This window comes from Cinclus cinclus, chromosome 13 (assembly GCF_963662255.1).
Source record: "Cinclus cinclus chromosome 13, bCinCin1.1, whole genome shotgun sequence".
In the NCBI taxonomy this organism is placed as follows: domain Eukaryota; kingdom Metazoa; phylum Chordata; class Aves; order Passeriformes; family Cinclidae; genus Cinclus; species Cinclus cinclus.
Genome location: NC_085058.1, coordinates 21,704,495 through 21,727,112, shown reverse-complemented (window position 1 = coordinate 21,727,112; position 22,618 = coordinate 21,704,495). Strand labels below are relative to the sequence as shown.

Here is a 22,618-nt window from a genome sequence, read left to right as displayed (position 1 = left end):
CTTTGGGCTGAAAGCTACCTTCTGGTCTTATCTGTCTGGTTAATTGTTAGTAAAATACTCCAGTAAAGTCAGTCTGTCCATCCTTCCTTTTTCCCATCCTCCCTTCCACCAGATTGATAGAGCTATTTTAGAAGGACTGAGATCTGCCTAGAAGGAGACAATGGGAGGCTGTGGAGTGTGGAAAGAACAACACTGGCAGCAAGCAACAGTTGTCTAAAAGATGCAAAATAAAAATAGGTGTTCATTTTCAGTGAAGATCTATGGACCTCCAATCTATATGAAGGATTAAAACCTATGAAAGTCTTAAACCCTATAAATTGTTCATTCCAACAGTTAAATTTTAAGTGCCTGGCTTGTTGAGTGGATGTAATGTCCAGAGGTAGATATAGCAAAGACTGTAACCAAAGCAAGACCTGCTGTCTTCAGTGACCAGGGAAGTGCTGCACGAAGGTGCTGTATGTTGTCCTGCATCCCAGAGCCATCTGATGTGGACATATAGCAGTGGCTCTGGTCCTGGCTGTCAATGTGGCAGACACTCACTACCCTACTGTCTAATAAATTAATAGGGCCCTGGAATTATGGTAGCATTTTGCCAAATATCTGTACAACGCCCATGTCAAGGTGAGCACACAAATTGCTTTTTTGCACTCCCAGGATCTTGTTTGTTCTTTGGCTTCTCCTTTTCCCCCCCAAATATATAGAGAGAGAAAGCAGAGTCCCGTCTTGGTTCCTATTTGTGCCTCTGACAGGAGAATGAGAATTCTAGTTGTCTGGGTACTTCCCATAGCAGTAGCTTAGGAGTGCACATTTGGATTAAAGAGAAATGCTTCATTAAAGAAAAAAAACTGTTACAAATGAGTGGAGACTTGTCACCAGTGCTGCACTACTCCACTGAAAGCTGAGTTGGCACCCACTGACTGGCTCACAGAGCCCTGCGGTGGCTTGGGCTTAGACAGTGCCAGAGACACCTCTCTGTGGTAGCTGTGATGAGGCAAGGAACTTCTGTCTGGAAGGGGATAATTTGTCTGCACTAGTGTTTACAGGCACAGCTATCTGGCACAGGCAGGTAACTCAAAGTGCCTGGCTCTGTGGACTTCAGAATATGTTAGATCTGAGTGTCCTGATCCAGAGGAAGAATTTCTTTCCTTGTTGTTTTAAAGTGTTTGCTCTGTTTTATGACACCTGGGTATCAAACTGTGTCTTGAGTGCAAATTGCAATCAAACCCATGCTGAAGTGTAATTTTTGAGGCTAAAACATCACTAGATGGATGCTGTCTCATTGGCTTCTCTCATCCTGTCTAATCCATTTTCTTTCCTCAGGCCAAAGAACTCTCCATCACCGGAGTGACACCCTGGATACAGTGATTCTGGTAAATCCTAATGTGGACAGCATCGTGTCTGAGGTAAGGACCAGGTGTACCATCAAGTTCTCTCCACATCAGCCCTTCTGCCCTTGCTTGACATGGAGGTCATGATCATCATACTTTGTACCTTCTGGAGAGTGCAAACCTGCTGCCTGTCTGCTGCAAGATGTGATGAAAAGGCCAAGAGATCTGGTCTTGCCAGTAACCAGGATATACACAATAACTCTGATGTGACACAGAGCTGTGTCGGGCAGACAGTAGCAGTGTCTTCCCTCTTCAATAAGCAACTTTCTTGTACGTAGAAAACACAGGGTTTGGCTGTTTGTGAATAACATGAGCTATCGCCTGTGTGTGGGACTGGGATTCTGGGTGCTGCTGTGGGGTATGGGTAAGTTCTAACAGCAGCTCTCGATCTCATGATAACAGGTCCGCTCACTCGTGTGTGATTCATCAGCCCACAAACTACTGATCCTCTGTGGTCAGAGCTCAGACCAGGAAGGAGACTTGGTCCTGCAGACGGGGACCTTCACTTACCAGAAGTTTGCCGAGATACTTTCAGACCCGGAGGTGAGTGTGAGCTGGAATCCAGCACATCCCCTCCTGTTCAGAGTGCATGCTAGAGCAATGCAGCCTGCGCTCTCCTTTAGGTGGCAGATTTGCAGACAGATGGGTTTGAAATCCAGAAAAAAAATTACATACTATATATAATTAATGTTCTTGTCTTGAGAATCTTGCTTTAACTCTGTCTCAAGTTTTCCAAGGTGCAGGCATGGGTGATTCCTTTAAGGATTCAGCTTGAAATAGCCTTCCAGACTGGCTCTTCAGGGGGCAAACACTCAAAATTTCTTAAAGTGGGTCTTAGCATAACTGCGGGCAGCTACCAAAAGCAGCCAAGAGAGGCCATCATAATCCTTAAAAATATGGGTATTTCTCTTCATGTCATGATCAGTCCACCAAGCAATTTCACAAAGTTCAGAATGTTCATTAGATGATGAGGGATTGGATAAATTCTGATTAAGTAACTACATGATGGTGACATAACTAAAAAGGTTGCTATTTAATTGCAGAATTGTTGCATCATTCAGTTTGGAAAGGCACATGAGAGGTCTGTAGCCCAACATTGTGCACAGAGCAGAGTATGCACTGAATTAAGGCAAGTTTGGTCAGGGATTTGTCCAGTGAGGCCTGGAAAACCTTACAGGGTATCTCTGAACCTCTGCTCCAATGCTGATCTTAGCTTGATATAGGATGGCTTTTCTGAGAGATTTACACTGTTGGTGCTCATTGCCAATATAGATATGCTACTCTGGTTTTTGAGAAGCTTTATTTCCACTGATTGTGTTCTTTAGAATGTCTCTGTCTGATTGAATATATAGTTGCTGCAGAAATGGCTGTATGATACCTCAACAATTGATATTGTTATTGCTCTAATTATATCAGCAAATATGCTTCATTTATTTAAAGCTGATTGTTCTGATTTATCTCTTGTATCCATTTAAATGAACAGAAACAAGTCACTTAAGGGCTGTCTAAGCAAAAAAATACAGTGTAAAGAAGTATGCAAATCTCATTTTGGATACTTAGTAAGTTGAGGTGTTATATTTCTTTGGTCCATATATACGTTCAGCATAGCTGTAAGGAGCCTTGGAAACTATATGGACCTTATTCTACATTACTAATCACATGGCATGTCCCTGTATGTGTAGCAAAGATGGAGTCATGACTTTCAAAATAGATGCCAGGAAAGCAAATTAATCTAAATAAAAAAGAAAGCCCTATGTCACTAGAACCGCACAAAATACTCTATGGTGGTTGACTAGCCTAGTGAGTGAGGCTAAGTTCAGCCAGTGACATGTAGCATTGAAAAGGTTTTCTCAGGGTTAGAATTCACAAATCACAAGAAACCACTCCCAACCTGCTACTTTTGAGCCCAAGCCAGGGACTGATTTTCCTGATTTAATAAGAAGTAAGGAAAGAGGACACAGTGGTTCCTGTTTTCATTTTCTTTCCTGAGATCTTGTCACAATACATGCCCAACAGTCAGAAGCCATAACAGCCCATCAACACTAAGAATTTCAAAAGAGAGTATGGCTCTGTGCACTGATTTTCCAAGCCCTTTCAAATTATATAATCTATCCCCAATGTTTCCCCAGTGTATCAGTGAAGTGCTCATGGTATCTTCAGTATTTCTGCATTAACTAGCTGCCTTTTTTTTTTTTTTATTGCTATATAGGTCTCAAAGCTTTATTTGACCTTTATTTGTCTGTGCTTATCCCATTAGGTCACCCAGATTCTCAGCAACTCTGATTCAGATATCAAGGCCTCTCTTACTGTGTCGTGCCTGGGAGAAGGAGCCTGGAGCAACCTTGGGCATCCTCAATTTCAGGACATTATTAATCTGAAACTGAATCCAGATCCAGTTCTGCCGGAAATGGATGGGGTGTCTGAATTTGCAGAATATGTCTCTGAGACAGTTGACGTGCCATCTCCATTTGATCTCCTGGAGCCACCCACCTCAGGGGGTTTTCTGAAGCTTTCTAAGCCCTGCTGCTACATATTCCCTGGGGGAAGAGGTGATTCTGCTCTCTTTGCTGTCAATGGGTTTAACATCCTTGTGGATGGTGGCTCTGAGAGGAAATCCTGCTTCTGGAAGCTGGTAAGGCACCTGGATAGGATTGACTCAATCCTGCTCACCCACATTGGTGCTGACAACCTGCCTGGCATCAATGGGCTGCTGCAGAGAAAAGTTGCTGAGCAAGAGGAGGAACAATCCCAGGGCTCTACCAACTATAGTGACTGGATGAAGAACCTAATTTCTCCTGAGCTAGGGGTGGTTTTTTTTAATGTTCCTGAAAAGCTGAAGATGCCTGAAGCCTCCATGAAAGTAAAGAGGAGCATCGAAGAAGCGTGCATGACGCTGCAGTATCTTAACAGACTGGGCATTAAATCAGAGCCTCTCTACAGGGTGGTGAGCAGCACCATTGAGCCCATCACACTCTTCCACAAAATGGGAGTGGGTAAGCTGGACATGTATATACTGAACCCTGTCAAAGACAGTAAAGAAATGCAGTTTCTAATGCAGAAATGGGCTGGCAATAGTAAAGCAAAGACTGGCATCATTCTTGCAAGTGGGAAAGAAGGTGAAATTTCTGTTCCCTATCTCACATCTATCACAGCCCTAGTGGTATGGCTACCAGCCAGCCCAACAGAGAAAATTGTAAGGGTTTTGTTTCCTGGAAATGCTCCTCAAAATAAAATACTGGAAGGTCTTGAGAAACTCAAGCACCTGGATTTTCTGAGGTACCCAGTGGCCACTCAGAAAGATATCACTTCTGGAATACCTCCACCTGTGCTGAAGCAGACCAAAATTAAACAAAGAACTGACAGTAAAGAGAGTCTTAAGTCTTCCCCCAAGCCATCTGTGACAAAGCAAGTCAAGAAGGAAGAAGCAGTTGAGGAGGGGATTAAGGAGGTAAAACCAGAAGTTGTAAAGGATGCTAAAATTGAGAAAAAGGTTAAAGAACACACAGAGAAAGTTCCTGAGAAACCTGTTAAACATGAAAAGATAAAGACAGAAACAAGTGATGCTCTCAAAGCTGAGAAAAGAAAATTGACAAAAGACAAGGTTGGAAAAAAGCATCTCAAAGAGAAAGTATCCAAATTAGAGGAGAAGAAAGACAAAGAAAAGAAAGATATTAAGAAGGAGAAAAAGGACTTAAAAAAAGATGATGGAAAGAAAGAGGAGAAAAAAGATTCAAAGAAAGATGATAAAAAGAAAGAAAACAAACCAGAGCTCAAAAAAATTTCTAAACCAGACTTGAAACCATTTACGCCAGAAGTAAGAAAAACATTGTACAAGGCAAAACTTCCAGGCAGACTCAAAACTGAAAAGATCAAAGTAAAACCTGAAAAAGAACCTGAAAAGGTACCTGCTGACCTCAAGACATTACCAATGGAGAAGGCACCTGTACAAGTGGACCCAGGAGAGACATCCATAGTGGAACAGAGGTTAGTCCTGTCTTCACCAGAAGATCTTACAAAGGACTTTGAGGAACTGAAGCATGAGGAGAGAGGGGCCTTGCAGGTGACTCAAGAACTGTCTGATATGGAGGCCAGTGACAAGATTATGAGAGCACCTAAAGCAGATATAAAAGACTCTGTTGATATGACTGGTCAGAGTAACCTTGAAGTGGATCTGATTTTAAAAAGAAGGACCCCTGATCAGGGAGTAACTACTACTGATATGGGAAAAGAATCATCAGCAGAGGAAATGGCAGTCCATCAGTGGGAGCTGAGGAGAGGTCCTGCTGAAGAAATAGAGGATGGAAGAAAAACATTACATGAAAACCATGATATAAGATACTGGGAGGGAAAAGCTGAGCAGGGCAAGGACATTCAGGTGTTTCCTGAGAAGGAACACCTGCTATCACATACAGACCTCTTGGCAAAGGGTGCTCGGCCACCAGTGTTCAGAGAGGAAGAAAAGGAGGAAGAGGAGAAAATCTCTTTGGACAGAAAACAAAGGGAAGCAGAAACTTGTGAAAAGTATATTGAGGGGACAGACACACAGGAAGAGAATGAGAAGGAAAAGAGAGAAGATGTGATAGAAAAGGCAGAACTGGAAGAAAAGGAAGAACAGCACATGAAAGCAGGGGAGAAAGTAGAGAAGAATAGAGAATTCCGTGGGCTGAAACAGGATGATGGGGAGGACAAGCTGTTTACCATTACAGAGAAAGAAAGAGAATTTAGTTTCATGGATGAGAAAACCAAGTTACTTGGAAAAGACATAACAAAGGAAGAGTCATATCTGAGCAGCCTGCAAGTCCCACCAGGAGCAACAGCAGAACATGTCTCCTATATCCAAGATGAAACTATCCCCGGCTACTCAGAAACAGAGCAGACCATTTCTGATGAAGAAATACATGATGAACAGGAAGAGAGGATCCCACACCTGAAGTATGATGTCAATGCCTATAACATTTCTGTTCCTGATCATCCGGGCTCTTTTGAAGCAGTACATGGAATACAGGCCATACCTCCTGCCGAACTTTCAGCCAAGGGCTATGCTGGGCAGGAGTCTGAAATCCTGGCATATCCTACAAACATTGTGGCAGCACCTCTAGCTGAGGAGGAACACATATCTTCTGCTACTTCCATTACTGAATGTGACAAGCTTTCATCTTTTGCAACGTCAGTAGCAGAGGATCAATCTGTTGCATCCATTACAGCACCACAAACAGAAGAGACTGGGAAAAGCTCTTTACTTCTGGACACAGGAAACAGTATGCCCTCCTCTAGGACTGAAGCGACCCAAGGTCTTGACTATGTTCCCTCTGCTGGCACAATTTCTCCCACATCATCCTTGGAGGAAGACAAATGTTTTAAATCTCCACCCCCTGAAGATTTCCATGCATTATCAGAAGGAGAGAGGAAACTGGAAACTCAAAAAAAGGACCTTCAGGAGGAGGTAGAAGATGAAGAAGATGAAGAAGATGAAGAAGATGGGACTCCAAATATTGAGATGCCTGAGAAACTCAGAGGGCATTACAATGCCCCCGTGTTTGCTTCTCAAGGATGCCCTGATAACGTGATAATCAGTGTTCCCACACAGGTAATGCCTTTATCCACTGAAGAAGCACCATTTTCCCAGGCTGACTCTGCAGAGGCTGAAGAACGGTGCATGAGTCCTGATGACAGCACAGTCAAAATGGCCTCTCCCACTCCATCTGGCCCCACCAGTGCAGGGCACACACCCTTCCACCAGTCTCCAGTGGAGGAAAAGCTGGAAACAGTAGATTCAGATCTATTTGAAAGACAAACAGATGTTGCTGCCAAGAAACTGGAAGGCCAAACCTCTGTTACAGTGAAGGGAGCCAAGGGTGAACCTCTCAGAGAAGATGAGGCATCTCTGGCTAAATCCAGACATGAAAGAGAAGAGCCTGGACCCGTGCAGCATGAACTAGTTTTGAGCAGTGATGTTCCAGTGTCTCCTGAGGAGGAGGTGCAGGAAGAACCCGTGAGGACGGAGGAGCTGCCCTGGCTCTCTTACCACAAGCAGGACACGGTGGTGATGGGGGAGGACAAGGAGCATCCCAGCACAAAACCAGAAAAAGAGCGAGGAACTAAAACCATGACAGAAAGTTTAATGGGATTTCCAGAACACTTGTCCTTTGAGCCATTTGCAACTACAGGAACTTCTCTAGGAAATGTGGATCTTCCACAGTTCACAAGCCAAAGCAAATCTAAAAATGAGAAATCTTTGCAATTTTCACCAGATGGCATCAAATCACCTTCTTTTACAGAAGAAAGGATTGGTAAAGAAAAATCCTCAGATATTTCTATGAGAGTTACTACTGAAGAAGGAAAGCTGCTACATTTCACAGGGGACACCTCAGAAGAGAAATCTTCTCATGTTTCCATTGAAGATATTTCCCCAGAAGAGGCCAAATCCATTTCTCTCACTGAGAGTTCCAGCAGGAAAATCTCTTCAGATGTTTTTATTAAAGGAATTTATCCAGAAGGCATCAAAGATACTAGTTTCACAGAAGAGATAACTGCAAAAGAAAAAACTATGTCCAACTGCACTGACAAATTCTCTTCAGAAGCTGTGAAATCCATGGGTTTCACAGACCAGAGCCCAGCTACATATGAAAAACCACTGGAAATTTCTGCCAAAGATCTGAAAGAAGCAGCAAAATCTTTCCCTTGCCCAGAAAGTAGTTCAGTTAAAGACACGTCACCCAGAGATTCTTCAACTGAAGAAATATCTCCAGATGACAGCAGTTTATTTTCTGCATCAGAAAAGGGCCTGTTGAGGGGAAGAAATGCAGGCTTGGACTCTCAGGAACCATGCCCAGATGCAAAGGGCTTACATTTTACAAAATCTAGCCCAAGTGAAGATAAAACATCTTCACCCATTTCTACTGAAGGCATGAAATCTTGCAGGTTCAAGGAAGCTCAAGAAGAAAAATCTCAAGAAATGGAAAAGTTTTGCATTAAAGATTTAAGTTATGAGAAAAAAGTGTGGTTTCCAGAAGAGGTAGAAGAGGTCCCTGTTCAGGGAAGGCGACAGAGATATGACAAAGAGAGGGAAAGTACATTCTTGGATGAGGTACCAGAATTTGAAACAAAATCTCTTCCAAAAATGGGAACGGAGGAGAACATGTCTCCTGCAGTGCCTGGCAGCTACACCTGGAGAGAAGCAGAAAGGGAAGCATGGGGTTCTGCCTTTGGGTATCTTCAGGAAGGGAAAGACAGTGGGAGAGGAGGACAATTACCCAATAAGGAGGATGAGGAGCTCCATGCTGAAGACAAACCCATCCTGCTGCAAGCAGAAACTGAGTGTTTGAAGATGGAGTCATTTGATTACAAAGAAGACACACAGAAGGGTGCCAAACCTACACCAGAAACAAAGAAAGTGGATGTGATTCCTACTGACATCACTGTCCCAGAAAGAACACAAAGGGAAGGTTCTCCTCTGTCTCCTCAGTATGTCCCTGGTGAGGAAAATCAGGCCAAAGCTTTTACTGAAAACAAAAAAAGGCAAGAATTGTTGTTGACCTCTAAACAAGATTGCCCCTGCTTAGATGATGAGAAGAAAGCTGTCCTAGATATCTATGCAAAGTCACTAGACCAAGTTCTGACAACATCTCCCCTGTCTGCAGTGGGAAAGGAGATTGAGGTACCACCAGGAGCAGAGAGGCCCTGCAAGTTAGATCAGAGCAAGCCACTTTTGTGGGAGGATGTCCCATCGAAGACAGCTGAGAAGAAATCAGACATCAGTGATTTGTATCAGGAAATAGATTGCAAATACAAGTCAGATAGCAGGCAAGAGGATGACTGCAAATCCACTGAGGGTCTGTATGACTCTACAGGAAGAAAAGAGCAGACATCTGCTCTGTTGCAATCTACGAGAGCAGCAGAATATATTGCAGAGCCCACAGAAGGGACTGCTGAGCTGCCAGGGCAGTGTGCACATTCCCCTTCAGGACAAGGCCCATGTCAAAAAAGCAGTGATGCTGTGGGCTGTGCTGGGGCTGTGGGTGCTACCATCCGAGAAGTGTATCATCCAGAGACCCATTCCAGGAGTTCCCCTGAGCCTTATTCCTATGAGGAAGGGAGAGATGATGACAGTTCCACAAGACAAGAGCCAGAAGAAAGAGAACCAACTCCCTACCCAGATGAAAGAAGTTTCAAGTACGCTGACATCTATGAGAAGATAATTGTGTCTGGAGTGGGACCCTCCCCCTTCACAGCCATGGGTGCACACAGCCCAGGTCATACTGACAAGGTGCCAGTGACAGCACTGAACTCTCAAAATAGTCAAAATTTTCATGTGTCTGCAAAGGAAGAAGAGTCCTGCCTTTATACCTCTGCTGAGAAGGAACTGTCATCTCCAGCATCCCCTAAGGATAAAGCAAATTCAGTCTTTGAATATAGAGACATTCATGAAAGATATTTGCCCTTGTCTGAAACAGGGAAGCCTAGGACATTGGAAGGACAAGAAAAACTGAATATGTCTTCTTCTTTGCCAGGAGAACTGGACACTGCACTGCACCCATCATCTGCGAGTGCAGCATTTGCCTCTCCCACCATCACAACAGACAGATTTTATCAAGGAAAATCATCCACCTATATTGATGCTGGTTGTCCAGATGAGAACATAATTTTGTCTAGCCAAAAGCTGGTATCTTTGTCCCTGAAATCTGAAATCCCAAATCCCAAAGATACATACTATGAGAAAGCAGGTCAAGGAGAAGAAAGTGCAAGTGACTCAGAGATAGAAAAAGGTGCTAAGGAGAAGTCTGAAAAAGAGTCTAAACTGCACAGCCCTGCTGAGGCTGCAGGCACCATCTGTGCACCTATCTCAACTATCAGCAAGTTCCCTGTCTCAGACCCCTTCCTGCAGAGCAAATGTCAGGAGCCCCTCTCACCCAGCTCCACTGCCTCTTCTCCCTCTGGTCCATGCTGGCAAGAGGAATATGAAAGTAGGACAGCTGCATCAGCTGCTGTTGTGGAAACATATGTTGCTGGTTACAGTGACATGTCAGACAGGGACAGAGATGAGCAAACTTCGGAAATGTGCCATGATTCTTTACAAAAGAGAGAAGTTGCTGAAAAATCCACAAAGGAATCCCATTTCTGGGTAGCAGATTATCCAAGTGCAGCAGTGGCCTCCAAGTGCCAAGAGCAAGCCGTATACCTGAAATCTGCTTCCAGCAAACAAACAGGGGTATACGAACAAGGCCCGAGGGTGGAGAGCAGAGGGATGGATAGCTCTTCTGGATTTGAGAGTTCCCTGCTAGGAAAGAGCGAAACAGCCAATGCATTCCGACATAAGCAAACCTCAGCAAGCCCTTTAGGGGATATTTCTCTTTCTTTAGAGTCTCCTTGTGCTTTGCTTTCAGACCAGGGAAACAAAGATGAGTATTTAGAGGTTTCTGAGAAAATCAGCAGCCTTGATTCATCTTTGCCTAAATTCTCACCACTGAGTCCATATGAAGAAGACAAGGTGTACTCCAAAGGTGTGGAGAAAGAGTCTGTGACCCAGCAGCAGCTGAAAGATGACTCTTCCAGCCTGTCGGAGGAACCTTCATCTGAAGCCACCACTCCTGTGATACTGACTACAGCAGAAAGTTTCTATTCCCATATGCTTTCCACATACACAGGTGGAGGAGTGGAAGCAGGTACTGGGAGTGCTTGGGATGTGTCTCCACAGGTTCCAGATAATGCTGTGAAAATACATACAGCTGAAACCAAAGACATTGTCTTTGCTGAAGAACATGGGTCTCCATTTCCCTGTGGCATGGGTGACCACACCTTGCCATGCAGAAAAGAATGCCAGAGCTCAGAGCCCACACCATTTTCTGCAGAGCAAGAGCAGCAGCACTGTGATAGCAGCCCAGAGCAGAAGGCAGCATTTGCAGAACAGCCATTGCCACTGACATCTCTCCCTCATATGTTGACATCATTTTCTCATTGTCAGCACGAAGATGAAACCACAGCCAATGGTCCAACAGAGGTGAGCACCAGTCTGCCAGCTTTCCAAAGCACATACCATGCAACAGAGGCAAAAGATGAAAAAAGATGTCCTGATTCTGACAGCAGTTTTTCTCCATGTGCAGGCAAAGAGGAAACAGAGAGGCAAATCCGTCCTTCTTCTCTGATGTCCCCTGAAAACAGTTTCCAGACATTTTTCCCAGATGTGCAGCGGGGTGAAAAAACAGAGGACTGTGGAGATGCTTCTCATGACCTGGAGACCCATTTAGTAGGCAGTTCTGATTATGGACAGAAATTTTCCTCATGTGAATACAAGCAGAGAAAGGGAGAACTCTCTCCCTCATTCATCAACCCGAGCCCCCATGAGCTCTCTGAAGACAGCGACCTCTCACAGGAGGAGGGTCACCCTTCAGTGCAGGGGAGACCACCCCACACTGGGAGCAGTCCCATGCAAAGTGCCACAGTGGAGGAAACCCCTCCAACATCAGTGAGTGATTCTGGAACCTCCCAGTCAGACTCCGATGTCCCGCCTGAGACTGAAGAATGTCCATCCATCACAGCAGATGCCAACATGGACTCAGATGAAGATGCTGATTTCCTCCCAGTGGACAAAGCTGTGGGGAATGTTCATCATGCCAGTTCTAGGTCCAGCCACGATCCTCAGCCTGTTCCAATGGTAGATCCCCATCCCCACTCTCCTCACCCTGATGTCTGCATGGTAGATCCTGATATATTGTTAAATGAGCAAAGCATGAGCAGAACTGATAAAATTTCCAAGAAAGACATAAAAGAAAAGAACAAAGGTGTGAGGAAGCCTTTAGGCAAACCCAAATCTTCCTCACCTGTCCGGAAATTAGATGTAAAAGGAAAAAGATCACCCACTCCTGTGAAACAGTCATCAGACAAATCTCCAAAATCTGTCACTGCCAAAAAAGAAAGAGATGGAGGAGAAAAGCCCAAACTACGTAGTGTGCTGATGCCAGAGGATGAGTTATCCCGGAGTAGTCACAGCAACCCTGGCAAGAGCCTTGTTAATGGCATCAAAACAAATCCTGGTAAGAAATCCTTCCTGAAAAATGCATTATCTCTATAGGTCCAACACAAAGAAAAGCACTGGGTTAAACACAGCAGAACAGAGAACAGGTCTTCCCAGTCAGGCATAAAAAGTTATAAGCAGCGATAAGGTTGAGATGTACAAGAGGTTGACATGAAAGAGCAATAGAGTCCTAGGAGTAGCAGCAATTCACAGGGATGGCAGGAAATGAGGATGGACCTTCCAGAAATGCTACTGTAATACCCTAGGATAGCATACAAAAGCCATCAGAATGGGGGAGGGTGTGTGTGTGAGTTTTTAAACAAATGTTGGTTATTAACAAAAATTAAATATTAATTAGGATGACAACTCTGCAAAAGTTAGTAATGGACATTTTTGATCCCCTTCCCCAGAAAAAAGCTGATCCAAAAGCTTTCCAATCCCTCCCCCCCAAAAAGCAGAACTTCCTTTCCCTCCCAAGACCTGTGACAGCACTGGCCCAGAAATGTACCCAGGTCACCTCCAAGCAGTGGAGCATGGATAAGTCTCAACTTCACTGCTGCAATGGAAAACTCTTTCTGGAATCCAAGTCCTTCTGTGTTAATCTGAGTGTTTATCTCTTACAAAAGGGTTTTGATAGCCTCGTTTCCTTTTTTCCAAAGCTTCCAATAGTCCTAAGAGCAGTTTGTCTGTGCCTATGGGTCCACCCGTCTATGTGGACTTGGCCTACATCCCCAACCACTGCAGTGGGAAGAACACAGATCCAGAGTTCTTCAAGAAGGTTCGAGCATCTTATTATGTTGTGAGTGGGAATGATGCAGCCAATGGAGAGCCAAGCCGTGCAGTGTTGGATGCACTTCTGGAAGGGAAGTCTCAGTGGGGAGAGAACCTGCAGGTAGGTCATGGATAAAAAGGGGTGTGTCACGCTTTTGATGTCACAAGTGTTCAGAAGAAGACAGGTATCACATACCCAAGGGAGTACACTGAGAGGAAGGAAATGGTACTGGGCATACCCTGTTTTGCAGTCTCAGCAGAGTAATTGCCTGTACTGATGATGAGGAGGACACCTGCAAAATGGTATCAGTGGAAGCAGATATGGCCTCTTTTCCACATCCTCCTGAAGGGAGGAAGCACTGGAAAATCATATATGCCTCCTTACCTACTGCAGGATGAGCCTATCCTTAAGCAAAATCAAGCACCAACACAAACTGAATTTTCATCAGTCCCACACCCAGTGGCATCTGTTGCTAGCCTGGCTTGAAGATTTTTTCTGACAGCAACTTATTAACAGAGCTTTTAAACAAGAATGTTCTGTAACACAGTTCTTGTGTAGGCAGGCTTGCAGGACACCCCAGGTGGGCACACCTGAAGACACGTACAGGAAGGTGTATATGTTCTTCCAGATGAAGCAGCCTTATATTTCAAGGTCCCTGAGCTGCACAATGGGCACATAGTGTCCATTAACAGTGACACTGCCAGCATTGTTCCTTTTCACACTGAAGGATCTTTCTGAGGCTATTTCTGGAGCTCCAGAGCATGATGCTCTGCCCTGCACTGCAGCCATTCTCATCATTATGGTGTCAGTGCTGCCAGTTTGCAGCCAGTTCAGAGCCCCATTGTGCTGGTACTGTATAAAATAAAGCTCTGCCTCAGAACCTGATATCTGAAAGGCATTAAATAGAACAAAGAGTACCAAGGGTACAGTGTTCCAAAATTAACAAGAAATTTTAGCCTCAGCTCCTATGAGCATTGTTTGTCACTGCAGTTGTTCTCAATCATCCCTGCTGCTTTCTTTTCCCAGGTGACATTGATCCCAACACATGATACTGAGGTAACACGAGAATGGTATCAACAGACCCATGAAAAACAGCAGGAGCTAAACATCATGGTACTGGCAAGCAGCAGCACTGTTGTGATGCAGGATGAATCCTTTCCAGCCTGTAAGATTGAATTCTAAATCTCCCACGTTTTGTGTTCATCCATTGACTCTTCAATCACCGATGCAACATGAGAGCCACCATCTAATAATCACAGTCCAGTTCTTCTCTGGTTTAGTCCTCTACATGGTTTCCATTTGTCAGGCAATCGGGTATCCATCTTGCTCAGCACTGGATGCCATGAGGAAGAAGTGCAGGGCTCTGTAATTTTCTGGACTGAGCTAAGAGTTTGTGCAAGAGCAGTTGCAGGCCAGGGGCACTTTTACCTTCCCTGCTTTATTTTACTGCCTGTACAGTTTCTGTAGACTATCTTGGCTGCCTTGCTGCTGAGAGAGCTTGTTCTACTCTCTTCCTGGCTGCCTTGCCATTTAACTTGTAGCACCATGAACCTCACCTGTCTGGTGAGGGCTGAAGTGCTGCTGCTGCATGTAGAGAGTGCATGGGACGCAGAGGGCAGAGGCAAAATCTTACAAAGAAATTGCACCAGGGAGATGAAGGAAGACAAAACCCTCTGTCTGTAATGTGACAGTGAAGGTCATTCTTCCATCTCCCTTCCTGAGCATACAAGAGGTGTTCCAAGCAAGGGGACCTGTGCTCTGACAAGGCATGACCACCACATACCAGCCTGGCAGATTGCTGTCCCAAATGCTTGCCTGTGGCATCCTGCAGAACCCGTTTGCTGTGCTCAGGGAGCTGGAATGAAGGCCATGGCGGTGGGAGGGGAGGCTTCAGCACATTCCTAACCTGCTAACTTGAGCTTCGCACACACAGCAGCCAGCTGACTCCTGCATGCCAGCTTCGTGGCAGGAGGAGGCACAGAGAGGCTGTGGCCTAAACAGTTACACAAAAAGAGCATCCAAACGCACAACTACAGCCCCCTCAACAGCACAAGGGCTGAAAAAACCTTAGCCACTGTTGGCCCAGGATGTACAAGAAACCTCCCTGTCCCTAAGCCAAAGGCTCTGGTGAACTGTGGTGAGGCAGCTGAGGAGCATGCAGGCCATGCTGGGGGAGGCTGGTACCCAGCTAGTGTCACTGCAGTGTGCCAGCTTGCACACAGCAGCCATCTCCTTGCTACCTGTGTGCCGGGGTCTAAGCCTTATAGCTGTGTTCAAGCTTTTTGTTGTCCTCCCAAGTCCCAGGACATGAGAAATAGAACTTGTGGTGTGAGGGAAGAGAAGGCCCTTCCCAAAATACTTGGGAAAAAGGAGTTTAGCAAGTGTAGTCATTCTCAGTTCCTCCACGCCATGGCAGGGATGTGTTGACAGTTCAGGTGAGGTGCAGCTCAACCACGTGGTGCCACCTTGCAGTTTGTTCCCTGTGGGCATCTGTCCTTGCTCTCTGGAGGTCGTGGCAGAAACACGAATGTGTGCCCTGAGCGCATTATGGCTACTGAACGGCCACCCAGAACCTCCTTGGCACACAGAGCTGTTTCAGCGTGGGAGACACATTCTCCCAGCAGGGAGTAGGGTGTTCAGGTGCACTTAGCCTGCAGCATCCATGAGCCTTTGCCACATCAAAGAGAATTGACAGAGGATCTTATAATATATAAGACAGCTTTTCTGTAAGACAAAGAGTGGCAGTAGGCTGTGCTCTGGGGAAGAAGGAATGAGATGGAAAGCTGTGCTGCAACTGTTGACAGTCAGCACAAAGTACTTCCATCTGCTGTGACACCCACTGTGCTTGGCCCTGAGCAGAGGACTGACTCCACCATGAGCATCCTCGGGCCGTGTGTTGCACTTGCCTGGGACACTTCAGTCTCAGTGCTAGTTTTCTGGCAGGTGACATGAAGAAAATGCTGCTTAGAAACCCGTTCTAGCACTAAAATGGAGTTTCTAGGGAAATGGTCTATTTTGCATTTTAATTTATATATTTATTTTTTTTATGTTAAGCTGCATTTTGTGTTGATTTAATACTTTAATTTATACATGTTAACATGATACCATGTGCTTTTAGTGTCTGTTCAGAGGTTTCTCAGTACAACATGTACTAACATGCTGCAATTTAAACAAAATGAGAAGACCATAGGGAACTTGTGGGCAGCAAAAAGTGTCTCTGCAAGACTGTGTCTAAAACCCAGCAGCTGTAGGACAAGGCCTGAGGCTAGCAGCCTCCCTATGGCACAGCCAGCTCTTTGGCTATGGCCCTTGTTAGGAGCATGTGAGCTTACTCAGGGCTTTAGCAAATCCCTGCCCTGTGCTGTGTTCCTTTGAACCATGGAATCACACGGTGTCTGCCAGCATAATAAATGTCATTCTCTGTACCCTCATGGGGTCAGCATTCATGAATGTTGGTTCTGGCAATTGCAGGCACTAAAACTCCTGCCCCTGCCCCTCCCTGGAATGCTGGGGGGCTTTGCTTGTAGGGCTCTGGGGAGACCCTGGCTCACCTGCCACGGCAGCAGTTGCAGGATGCCAGACAGCAGAAGCACAAGCATGGCCCTCACTGGCTCCTGGGATCCCTCTGCATAGCTAGATGTAAAAGCTAATGCACTAACTTTAGATAGACCCACACATGAATGTTTTATCAATTTTAAACTTGAAGCAATTCTGACTAAGCAGCAGTAATAGTGAGGCTTTGTTAGGTGCCTGCATCCTCCAGGCAGGAGTGTGGCCACTGGCAGATTCCAGGAGGAATGCTGCCCTCCACCCTCTGCTCCTGCCTTCTGCAGCTCTGCTGCTTGGCTACTTTTATCCTACAACAGTTTGCTTCCCTGTCCTCAAGGCCCCATATTTTTTTTTCAGTTTTTGTCGCAGTCTGCTCTGCCTTGAGCTTCTCTCACTATCTCCCTTTCCCTTCCACCCCTTTCCATCTTAAAAGAAAAAAAAAAATTGGGGAAAAAGACTTACGAAAATGCTGATTTGTAGAGTCTGACCCTGCTCAGGCCATAGGAGCCAGCAGGACCTACCCGAAGCCAGAGGTAATACAACACTATAGAGAGAAACAGTTAAACTCTGCTTTTGCTTGTTTCTGCATGTGGGCAACAACGTGTAATCTTCCTGTATGTAATAGGTAAAAAATACTATTTTAAACCTATAATTAAAAAAGTGAACGTCTTAACTGTATTGAAATGGCATCTTGTGCTCCTAGCTTCTTCTATGCTAAATGTTTTAAGAAGAGAGCCCTGATTCTTTTCTTCACCATCATATTTCTATTTGAATTTAGTTCCTTGAGTTCTGTCTTTTTGCCCATTTCCACGTGAAACACTCTGTTACTAACTGCTGTCAAGAGAGGAGCCCAACACATTAACAATAAAGCCACATTAATTGCAAACATCTCCAGTGGTTTCCAACTGTTCTTTCAGTGAGCCCATGCTTGTAGGCAGGAGCACACAGGCACGACTGCTGTGCCACCCTCCCATGCCTCCTAGCTTAGGTGAGCTCTAGCTTTTCCACCAACACCACATCTTCACCAGCAGCTGCTAAACTTTCCTATGACTCAGGAGAGGGACATGCACATAAGGCCACAGAGCTGGCCTGGGACAGCCAGCCCCCGCCCCTGGCCCCAGCAGGGTGACTAGTGGGTCCCTCCTGGGGAAATACTGGGACTCTTGCACAAATGGCTAAAGGCTGTAGGGGGAAAAGCAGCTCCTTATAATCCACTGAGGAGCATGGCATGGCCTGTCTGCCATGCAACACCATCACTCCTCACAATTCCTGAATCATGCATTCCATTGCAGCCCTCTGACTGTCCCTGCACTTCTTGGGAATGGCAACTGTGCCAGCGCCACTGGCACTCTTCGAACTGGAAGGGTCTCTGGCCCTTCTCTGGCCCTGTGGCAGCAGCACACCAGCTGGCATGGGACCAGGGATTCCATGCCACCTGACCCCATTGCAGCAGTTGGGCTTTTGTGCTTCTGCAGAACTCTGACCTGACCTCCAACAAGGGAACTCGCTTTCAGCTCTTTCAGCTACTTATCTGAAAAGTGGGACCGCTGCTGCTCTGCCTGTGCTGGAATACAGTCAGAAGAGGCTGATGCCGTTAGTTCTGTTCCTGCCTGTCTGTCCTCAGAAGGAAACAATGGCACAGGTGGATGCTGGGGAAAAAGAAAGCAGGTTCTGTGCTACAGTCCTCAGGAGAGAGGCCACCATTGCCACAGAGCACACCACAGCTTGTGCAGGGCCTGATGGAGCATACAGGGCAGCTGCCAAGCCTGGTGCTGATGGGAGGAACCATGAACTGTTACCATAAACCAGGAACTATTTCCAAACAGAGCTACTTTTCAGGTAAATGAGCACTGTCTCTGGCCATACTCCAGCTAACCAAGGTCCTGTGACTGCAGTGCATTTCCCAAAGGTGTGCAGTGACAAGCATCAGGCTCTGTAGGGGTTGGCACCTGAGACCCACACCCCCAGCCCACAGGGCCCTGCCCCATGCCCCTCTCAGCAATGACACCCTGCAGCAGGTGCTGCTGGGCCCATCATGACAACCACCCTGCCCAGGAACTGTCCCGATAGAAACACACAGGTCCTGGCAGGAATTATGGCTGGTGCTCAGCAAGGACGTGGCAGCTGGAGCCATGCTGGTGGCAGCACGTGCCACAGGCCACTGCCCGTGCAAGGGTGCAAGGCAAGGGCTGTGGGCAGTGCCCGAGGGGAAATCTCATGCTGTTCAATCACCTGTGGTCCCTCAGCCAGCACTGGGGCCAGGGTTGGCTCCAACTCCATGGTCAAGGTCTCTGTTTGTGCAGATCTGTAATGCAGGGAGAGCAGCGCAGGGCTGGCACAGCCTGCTGGGAGGGGGGCTGGGGTGCCCCCCAGCCAGTGCTGTACTCTGGGCAGCTGCATTCTGGACTGCTCCATTCCCAGTGCAAGTAAATATGAGCTTTCTTACATGCCCAAACTGGCATCTTGGGATTACTGGACATGAGGAAAAGGACATAACACCCAGGATGTCCTTGAAGTGACAGGAAGGTGTGGAGCAAGTGAAAGGAGCTGAACACACCATCCCAGCGTCTCCATTTAACCACAAACCCCCCCAGGAGCTCTTCCCCAGTATGACCAGTTCTCCCATGTAGAAAAAAAAAGGCTTTTTCCTGGCCTGGAGCCTGTGCATTTACTCCAGGTCTGACTGCAGCTACAGCTACTCTTCCAGGACAACAGAGTGTGAGCAGGGCTTACTGTTCCAGGCACCTGCAAGCTTTGGCACATGCACACTGCTGCCAAGTCAGCATCAGAGACAGAGAGACACTGGACCCACAGCATAGATTTACTGTGAACACACATTGTCACAACACAGCATAGAGATCTTTGGGCACAGCTTCACAAAAACACAGACCCTAGCTACAGACAGACACGCAGACTTGTCCATAAATACAGGAGTAGGAAGCACAGCCCTGGCCAGCACTCAGGATGCGGCAGGGACACCCGTATCAATCTTGCCCTCAGGCTTGTGCTCACAAGGCATTTACATAAATATCCATTAAATACTTTTCATTTTACACATAATAAAGATTTCTCCTTGGTTTCTAATAGTCCTGAATTGTCAAAATAGCAGTTTCTTTCAATCTGTCACCAAGACTTCAGAGCTGTACCCTGCCAGATCCTTGGGGACAAGAAAAAAACCAAACTATGTGATCTCCCTGCACACCTCTCTCAGGCTGGATCCCCAGGCTTCCGCCTGCCCCAGCCCAGCAGGGAAACATCCAACGCCACGCCAAAGGGATGTTTCCTTGCAAGTGGCAGTCAAACCTGATGACCTCACTACTCTTCCACACTCAATTCAGAATGCTTTCTGCTCCTGCGAGTTTTCCTGCCATGGACTCTCTGGACCTGATTTTGGTGGCCAGCAGTGGGAATTGAGAGAGGAAGGAAGTAACAGAGAGGAGGTTGGTGGTTGTGATGGATCTGATTAATTTGGGCCCAGAACGCCTTTGTCTGAAGGCTGTGGGCCAAGAAGTCACAAGGGAGGACCTGTCCCCTTTGGACTTACCACCCTAAAAGCCTTGGCTGTACCAATCCTCTAATGCTGCTGTCCCAGTGAGCACAAAGCCCGTGGGACATCAGCGCAGGACCATGTCCCTGCTCCATGGAGGTGCCATGGCAGTACCAAGACTGCATTGCTGTTCATTTAATGAGGCAAACATTCTTGCTGAATGGCCAAGAGCTGACTTGTGGGGGAGAAAAGCAGTCTCTTCCACACCACAGAGTCCTGTGGCCCTGGGACGTGGCTTCTTCTTTGCCATGGACCACCAGCTGTGTGAGGTGCCATGCAGGAAATTGGGCTGCTTTCAGCTAGAAGTGCTTGCAGTGTGCTGTCCAGTAAGCCACTAATTTTGCTGATCCTTCTGACACAGCAGCTGCAGTTCCTCCACATTCTTCTCAGGAGGCAGTGGTTGCACCTGGCACAGGTGTCCAGAGAGAAGCTGGTCTGACAGAGCACTGTCCCCCAGCAGCGCCTTGCCTGTATGCTCTGCATCCAACACCTCTCCCAGCAGCTCCTCTTCACAGGGCACCAGGATCTCCTTGGACAGCCCCAACTGATCCAGGCCAGTCATTGCCCTGATAGACCCCTCACCTGTCTTTGCTGACTCCCCATCCAGCCTCAGGTCAAACCCTTCCCCACGCTTTGGGTTTCCTCTGTTACTTGGCTCGAACATTTCCCCAGATGCTTTTTCTTCATCCAGCTCCCCCATGCTGTTCTCTTCTGGGTTAGCATCCTCCCCTGCCAGCTCCTTTTTGCACAGCTCCAGGATCCTGCCTGGCTCTGGGCCCTTATTCCAGACCAGGGTCTCTGGGGCACTTGGCTCTGCTACTGGCATCCCAGACATGCTCCCCTGCACATCGAGCCCTCTGCCTGGAGCTCGACTCTCCTGCTCAGGGGACTGGCTAGTCAGCTGCTCCTCACTTTTTGGGGGGCTGATGGAAAGTTTCTCATTGAAGCTGAAACGAGCACAGTTGTCCACAGAAGTTGGGGAGGATGGGCCTGCACTGGAGACGGTACTGGAGGGGCCACTGCTGTCTGCAAAGAGGAAGAAAAATCTTAAAACATGTAGCTGGTATTTTCCCACCCAAACGGTCACAGTCCCACAGTTCTACAACCAAGAGGTGAGGGACTGTTTGCATGCTGTGTGACCTGTCAGGGGCTCGCAGCTGGTCTTGGGCATTTATGGCAGTTCAGCTGATGAAAACCCAAGCACACAGAGTACAATTCCATCTTGTAATCCAGTGCTATGCTGGCATACAGCTAAGAGTGGATTCTGTTGTCACAGCGCAAAATGTGAAGTGTGGTGTTTGGCTTCAAAATGAAAAGCAATTTATTTAATTCCCTTATTATTATAGAACAATCCCAGCTTCCGTTTTCTCCTCCTGGTTCCTGACACACACAGTCCCTGAGTGCTGAGAGAGAGTCAACACTAGAGAAAGAAATATTGATTCTCTCCTAATGCTTATTCTTGTCTTATATTGCACAATAAGCAAAACTAGAAAAATACCTAGATTGTATGTAATCCAATAAAGGAAGAGAATTAAACAACTGTTTTCAGCTAGACTGGTTTCCTGACCTTGCTGGCTTCATAAACTTTCCTCCCTCCCCATCACATTTGCCCCTGACTGAGAAGGGAGCACACTCACACCAAGGGGGCTTATCCGAGCGCTGGCGCAATGGCAAGGATGATGATGACAGGATTCGCTGGGACATAAAGGGGTCTCCTGGTATCTGGCTACCAATCATTGAATCAAACAAAGCTTCAAGAAAAAAAATACACAGATCAGTAATATTCCGACAAACATCAAGGAATGCCTCGTAGCCCAGCAGTCATGAGCAGGTGCTCCAGGAAGAGCTAAAGACCAGTGCCAATTCAGAGCTGTGCCTGCCCACCAGCTCCTGGGAATCCGAGGCTAAGATTTACAAAGCTGGAGTTTGTGCCCTCATCACCATACTCATCAGCTACAGACCTGACTGATTATTTGTCAAGTAAGTGGACTAGGATGGCTCTGAGCAGGGTCCCATGGCTCATTCCTGGGCTAGAACACTCTGGAACAGGCTCAAGGGACTGCACTTATCTCCAGTCTTGTCAGGCTGATCTGTCCCGAGAATGTAAAAGACCAGGCGTGCTCCTTGCCTTGCCAGAGACAAGCCCACCTGAGCAGTACCTGCGGTGGACTGGACATGTGATTCGCTGCAACTCCTGCACACGGCTGTCAGGAACTCGTTCACCTGCCGCAAAGACAGGGAGTTGTGCAGGGTCTCCAGGGGATAAATGGTGGGAACCATGGAACAGCCTTCAAAACCTGTAAAGAGACCCAATCAGAAAATTAATAGAGGAAACAGCAGGGTAAATCCAT

The 22,618-nt window shown here is 46.6% G+C and overlaps 2 protein-coding genes across 2 annotated transcripts in view; one reads left to right on the top strand and one right to left on the bottom strand.

Annotated features, from left to right (window-relative positions):
- MAP1A (microtubule associated protein 1A) overlaps window positions 1–14,353 on the top strand; it is a 47,103-nt gene extending 32,750 nt beyond the window's left edge. The window contains exons 3-7 of the mRNA XM_062501359.1: window positions 1,321–1,403; window positions 1,791–1,931; window positions 3,646–12,418; window positions 13,059–13,291; window positions 14,198–14,353. Of these exons, the coding sequence (XP_062357343.1) occupies window positions 1,321–1,403; window positions 1,791–1,931; window positions 3,646–12,418; window positions 13,059–13,291; window positions 14,198–14,353 (9,386 nt within the window). The remainder of the gene's footprint in view (window positions 1–1,320; window positions 1,404–1,790; window positions 1,932–3,645; window positions 12,419–13,058; window positions 13,292–14,197) is intronic.
- Window positions 14,354–19,565: 5,212 nt separating this feature from the next.
- PPIP5K1 (diphosphoinositol pentakisphosphate kinase 1) overlaps window positions 19,566–22,618 on the bottom strand; it is a 38,537-nt gene continuing 35,484 nt past the window's right edge. The window contains exons 28-30 of the mRNA XM_062501129.1: window positions 22,427–22,564; window positions 21,905–22,018; window positions 19,566–21,293 (exon numbers count right to left, since the gene is read on the bottom strand). Of these exons, the coding sequence (XP_062357113.1) occupies window positions 20,602–21,293; window positions 21,905–22,018; window positions 22,427–22,564 (944 nt within the window). The 3' untranslated portion in view covers window positions 19,566–20,601. The remainder of the gene's footprint in view (window positions 21,294–21,904; window positions 22,019–22,426; window positions 22,565–22,618) is intronic.